This window comes from Orycteropus afer, unplaced genomic scaffold, assembly GCF_000298275.1.
Source record: "Orycteropus afer afer isolate SDZICR_OR568_19922 unplaced genomic scaffold, OryAfe1.0 scaffold00131, whole genome shotgun sequence".
NCBI classification, from domain to species: domain Eukaryota; kingdom Metazoa; phylum Chordata; class Mammalia; order Tubulidentata; family Orycteropodidae; genus Orycteropus; species Orycteropus afer.
The window spans coordinates 3,812,279-3,818,304 of record NW_006921718.1 but is presented as its reverse complement, the minus strand read 5'-3'; the positions used below and the strand labels follow the sequence as shown (position 1 = coordinate 3,818,304).

Here is a 6,026-nt window from a genome sequence, read left to right as displayed (position 1 = left end):
TCTTCACTGTGCCTCTTTGTCCTGGGAGCCTAGGATTCTTTGAACTTGGTGCAATATTCTATGATCTGGCTGCCACTACTCCTGAGTAGGCTAGAATTTTAGGAAGGTGGGGATGGACTTTTACTATCACCTTGTCCTGAGGTTTTTTCCAACTGAGTTGCTCAGAGTCTATACCAATTTTTAGTTGTTTTATATATTGAGCTTCCTGCAAAGATACCCTCTGAAACAGAATTCTGTGGGAATGGGGGTGGAGGGAGGTGAAGTGCTGGGGGGCGGTTGAAAGTCAGTGATTTAGTCCAACTTCTTCATTGTACTGATGAGAAGACCCAGGTTCAGAGAAGTGACTTCATAATCTACACCTTATCTCTTTCCTGCCTCATCTGAGGTACCTCATCCTTCTGCACTCACACACACACATACATATACACCCAGTCACCTTGTATTCAAGCTGTTTCCCCCACATGGAATGTCATTTACTCTTCATCGCCCACTCAACCTACTACTGTTGTTGTTAGTTGCCATCGAGCTAGTTCCAACTCATGATGACCCTATGTGCACAGAGGAGAACAGCTCCATAAAGTTTTGAGGCTTTCTGAAGCAGATCGCCAGGCCTGTCTTCCAAGGTGCCTCTGGGTGGATTTGAACCACCAACTTTTTGGCTAGTAGTCAAGTGCTTAGCCACTGGCACCACCCACGGGACTCCTTCAACCTAATACTCTCAAACCTCAATTCTTAGTTCAACCATTGTAATTTCCTCCATGAAATCTCTCATCTGCCACTCCCTAAGCCAACTGAGTCTCACTGCCTATCTTCTTTCTGTAGCACTTTTTCTATGCCTGCACTGGAACACTCTTCACACTATGATTAAATATTGTTGTTTGTCTGTTTCCTCCTCCAGTCTATAAGCAGCTTAAGGGCAGGTTCCATGTCTCATTTATCTATGAAAGTTCTCTACCTATCTGAGTGCCTGGCATATAGTAGATACTTAATAAATGTTGATCTAGCAAAAAAGGTGACTAGTTGGTTGATCTGGCACAGACACACTCTGAGAGCATCCCAATAAGGAAGAAGGAATGGTGGCTTAGAGTAACCCTGTGGTTTGCTCTTAGTGCTTCCTGAATCATGTTGGTTTTCTGTTTCCTCAGGGCTTTCTTAACTGAGCTAAATCCAAAATATTTGTTTACCTGTTTGAAATGACTAGACCTAGCAAAAGTTAGGGAGAGAATGAAAAGTGATAGAGATAGAGCAAAATGTCAAGCAAAATGTAAAATCAAATTCCAGTATTTTGGCAAATAAGCCTAAAGGATTGTCTGAAAAAACACCAAATTCACTGCCATTGATTTGATTTGACTTGATTACGACCCCTGTTGGGTTTCCGAAGCAGTAAATCTTTACAGAAATAGATTGTTCCATCTTCCTTCTGTGGAGCAGCTGGTGGGTTTGAACCACCAACATTCTGGTTAGCAGTCAAATGCCTTAGCCACGACACCAAAAGGACTATCTGCTGACCAATTATCTCTCTCCCTTGAATTTCCAGTTGAAATGACTGAAAACAATCTCAATTCTTCTTTTTGTCCCTCAAAACCCAGATTACTTGCTTAGTAGCTGTAGTAAAGCAGAGAATGTAGTGAACTATTTTATTCACATATTTTATCTATTCTGAGGTGCCATCAGTTGTAAAGTTCACCATTATTTTACATACCATGAATAAAGAAAAACCTCTTCCCATTAAACCATGCCACAATTTCAGAAATGTTAAAAAATGAAAATAAGGGTGTTTTCAATCACAGAAGGACAAATATTATGTTGTTGTTGTTGTTGTTATGTGCTGTTGAGTCGGACCCGACTCATAGCGACCCCTCCTTGGGTTGCCGAGGCAGTATCACTACAGAAGTAGATTGCCCAACCTTCCTTCCGAGGAGTGGTTGGTGGGTTTGAACCGCCAGCCTTCTGGTGAGCAGCCAAGTGCCTTAGCACTAGCAACCAGAGCTCCTGGACAAATATTATATTAGTTCATTATTGTAAAAAGTCAAGGGAAGGTTTATATATAGAAGGAAACTTTCTTTGTTGGTAACCAGGGGTGGTACGGGAGGGGAGGGAACACCACAAAAATAAAATAATAATAATAATAATGAAAATAAGGGTGTCTTAAATTAATGAAATACTGTATGTCAGCATCATAGGTTGTTGTTTAATGATATGTGGGTCTGTTTCCTCATCCATTACATGAGCAGTTTGGACCAGAGAAGCTCTGAGAACCCTCCCCTCCCAACATCTTTGAGTTCTATAACATTATAAAGGGATGCTCCTGATGGGGCAGTGACTGTGTGGTGACTGCCAAGACTGGATGTCTATCCAGGTTCCTTCTGTGCTTTGCCCTTAAGAGTTGAGGGTTCTCACACTGCAGGGTCCTCCTTCAGGACTCACCATCCACCCATATCATTGTGAAGAAGCTCCAAGACAACCTACTGTAATAAGAAAAAATACTGCACCTAGAGTTTGAGTAAAGGAGCTCTGGTGGTGTAGTGGTTAAGGCATTTGTCTACTAACCAAAAGGTCAATGGTTCAAACCCACTAGCTGCTCCAGGGAAGACAGATGAGGCAGTTTGTTTCCAATAAGTGTCACTATAAGTTAGAATTGACTCAATGGCAGTAAATTTGGTTTGGTTTTTGGAGAGCTTGAGTAATCTGGCTTAGACATAAGGAACCAGTGAATGTCTGACTATACCTCCTTCAGGAATCACTTCTGGAGATGCAAAGCTTTAATTCAAAGGATTTAATCTAAAATTGGCATATAGTATGGTGGGAGTTCTGGTAGCGTAGTGCCTAAGGCACTTGACTGCTAACCAGAAGGCTGGCAGTTCAAACCCAACCAGAAGGAAGGTTGGGCAATTTACTTCCATAGTGATATCACCTCAGAAACCCAAGGAGGTGTTGCTATGAGTCAGGTCTGACTCGATGGCACATAACAACAACATGGTGGTCATGTTGCCCATTTGCCCTGGATTGTCCCAGTTAACTCATTTGTCCCAGTGTTATTGTGAATAGCTCCCAATACCATTTGGATAGTATACAGGCTGACTGGGGACTGAGTGGTTGCCAATGTACCTTTGATTAATAATTGCCTAAAGTGGTCTGACAATTACTAACATCAGGGACTTTATTAATGTCTGGTTAGTTACTTCCAAGTGCTAATGTTTAGTTATGAGCCCTGGGATATTGCACCACTGAAGCAAGAAATGTCAACACAGTGAATGACTTTTATTTACATATGGTAAAATGGTAAGAATAGCCATCACCCAAACTTATGATAACTTCTTGGCCACAGCCTGCCACCCTGAGGGAGCAAGTAGTTGGACCTGTGGGCTTGGCACCATGGTTGCAGGGGACATCAAGCTCAATTGGCGTAACATACTTCACAGAAACATTGTTTTGCATCCTACTTTGGTGTGTAGCAACTGGGGTCTTAAAAGCTTGCAAGCTGCCATCTAGATGCAACAATGTGTCTATCTTTGTCCAGAACAAAGAAAAATGAAGAAAACCAAAGGCACATAGAAATAATTAGTTCAAGGGACTTATACATCATGTGATCTTCAGCTTATATGACCATGAGACCAGAAGAACTAGATGGTGCCCGGCTACACTGTCAACCACTCAGAAAGGAATCAGTATAGGAAATCCTGGGTAGAATGAGAGAACAATGTGGAACAAAAGTCAAAATCGTAAAAAAGGACCAGACTTACTGATCTGATGGAGCCTAGTGAGACCCCCAAGACTGTGGCTTCTGGTTACCCTTCAGGTCTAGAATTGAACTCACTCCCGAGGCTTCCAGCTGAACGATGGACTGGCATATAAGGTGAACATTTACATCAGATAGATACACCCCTTAGAGCAATCAATCATGAGAGAGGGTAGTGTTTGCACAGGGAGCTAGCTCAGGGGGCAGGAATGCTTAGGAAATAAGGACACAGGGAAGAAGTAGCTATGGGGAAGTGAAAATAGAGATTACATTGTGGGGAATTGCAGTCAATGTCATGAAACAAAATGTGTGTAAATTGCTGTATAGAAAATAAATTTGCTCTGTAAACTTTCACCCAGATCACAATAAAATAAAAATAAAAGAAAATAAAAGAATAGCCATCATCCTTTATCAAACTTAGCCCTGAGGCAGTTATGTGTTTCCTCAATTTTTGTACTTCTTCACACTTGAATAATTCTTAAATTAGAATAGATGTTATAGCTACTGCATATTTCAATCAGTTGTTGTTGTTGTTGTTGTTGTTGTGTGCTGTCAAGTCGGACCTGACTCAGCGATCCCTCCTTGGGTTTCCGAGGCAGTATCACTACAAAAGTAGATTGCCCCTTCTGAGGAGTGGCTGGTGGGTTTGAAATCAGTGGCACCTTATAATGAAAGAACTCCAGTAATTCATTCTCCTTTCTGGACTCCCGTCTCCTTTACAAATTGAAATGACAGCTGAGATGGTAGAACCAGTGGGTCTTTAGGGCAACTGTATATAAACATTTGATTTGGGTATTTATCAACTTCTTTTCCTTCCCTTTCCCACCAGGAGAAGTTGTTCCAGTGCAAGGAACTGCATTTGACCTGAGGAAGCCAGTGGAGCTTGGAAAACACCTGCAGGAGTCCCACATCAATGGTTTTGACCACAATTTCTGCCTGAAGGGATCGAAAGAAAAACGTTTTTGTGCAAGGTCAGGTACTTTTCATTTACTGCTTCTGTGGGGAAGAAGACACACCAGGTCTTATAGCATTTACCTTGTTGCTGTTGCTGTTAGTTGCCATCAAGTCAGTTCTGACTAATGGCAACCCCATGTGTGCAGAGAGCTGCACTCTATAGTGTTTTCAAGGCTCTGACTTTTCAGAAGCAGATTGCCAGGCCTGTCTGATGAGACACACGTGGGTAGGTTTGATTCTCCAATCTTTCTGCTCCTAGCTGAGTACTTAACCATTTGCACTACCCAACTCACCATATCCCAGGTCTTTTTCAAGGCTCCCATTTTATAGGAGAGCTCTGTGGAACTTATCTTTCCCCTCCTTCACCATGCTGTTATTTCCACTACTCCTGCCTGGAATCCCTTCTAGGTTTGCTCCCTATCTCCCATCTCTGCCTGTTCTTTTAGGCACATTTTCTGTTAAAAGCCCTAATTCCTCCTGCCTGGAGTCACTTCTGCCTTACTTGAACACCCAGAGCTCTTTGTGCTTTCTCAAGGTGTGATTTATGCCTTGCTTAAGGCATTTGGCTGCTAACGAGAAGGTTGGCAGTTCAAACCCACCAGCCACTCCATGGAAAAAAGACTGGGCTATCTACTTCCATAAAGATTTACCACCTCGGAAACCCAGAAGGGGTTCTCTATGAGTCGGAATCAACTCGATGGCAGTGAGATTGGTTTGTTTTGGTTTTTTTTTTTTTTTTTAACTTCCCTGGAGAGTTGGAGGCTACAGTTCCCTTATGTAGCGCTACGTACCTCTGGCCTTGTTTGATAGATATTTGTGTTGCATACTCTCACTAAATTCCAACTTCCTCATGCTATTTCATCTTTGTGAATCCCTACCTCTGTCCTAACAACAAAACCATGCTTGGCACTAGTAAATAATAAGTATTTGTTGAATGAAAACATGGGTTTTAAATATAGCAGAGAAAAAGGATTCAAACTAACAGAAACAGAAAGAACTTCAAAAACCTTCTCTCCTGGAAGATGAAGACATAGCGAGGTGCATGGGAGGTACAGACAACAAAGATGAACCATTTTGTACATAAAGTACTGCATTGTCAGTTAAAGCAAATGTGGATATGTGGACGGATAGATGAATGGACAGGCTGAACTATAAGGTATGTCTATCCAGAGGGGCGTGTGCCCAAGGCCATGTATAGGGTTAGCAGACAATGTTTCTACAAGTGTATTTGTATTCCCAGGTATATAGTAGAACTGACAAGGGACAAGGTTGTAGTCACTTCTTGGCCACAGCCAGCTACCCAGAGGGAGCAAGTAGTTGGACCTGTGGGCTC

General features: G+C 42.2%; 1 protein-coding gene across 1 annotated transcript in view; it reads left to right on the top strand.

Moving 5' to 3' along the window:
* The window catches only part of GALM (galactose mutarotase), a 109,385-nt gene that overhangs the window by 99,808 nt on the left and 3,551 nt on the right, over window positions 1-6,026 (top strand). Inside the window, exon 5 of the mRNA XM_007945056.2 lies at window positions 4,569-4,710. Coding sequence (XP_007943247.1) covers window positions 4,569-4,710 — 142 coding nt within the window. The remainder of the gene's footprint in view (window positions 1-4,568; window positions 4,711-6,026) is intronic.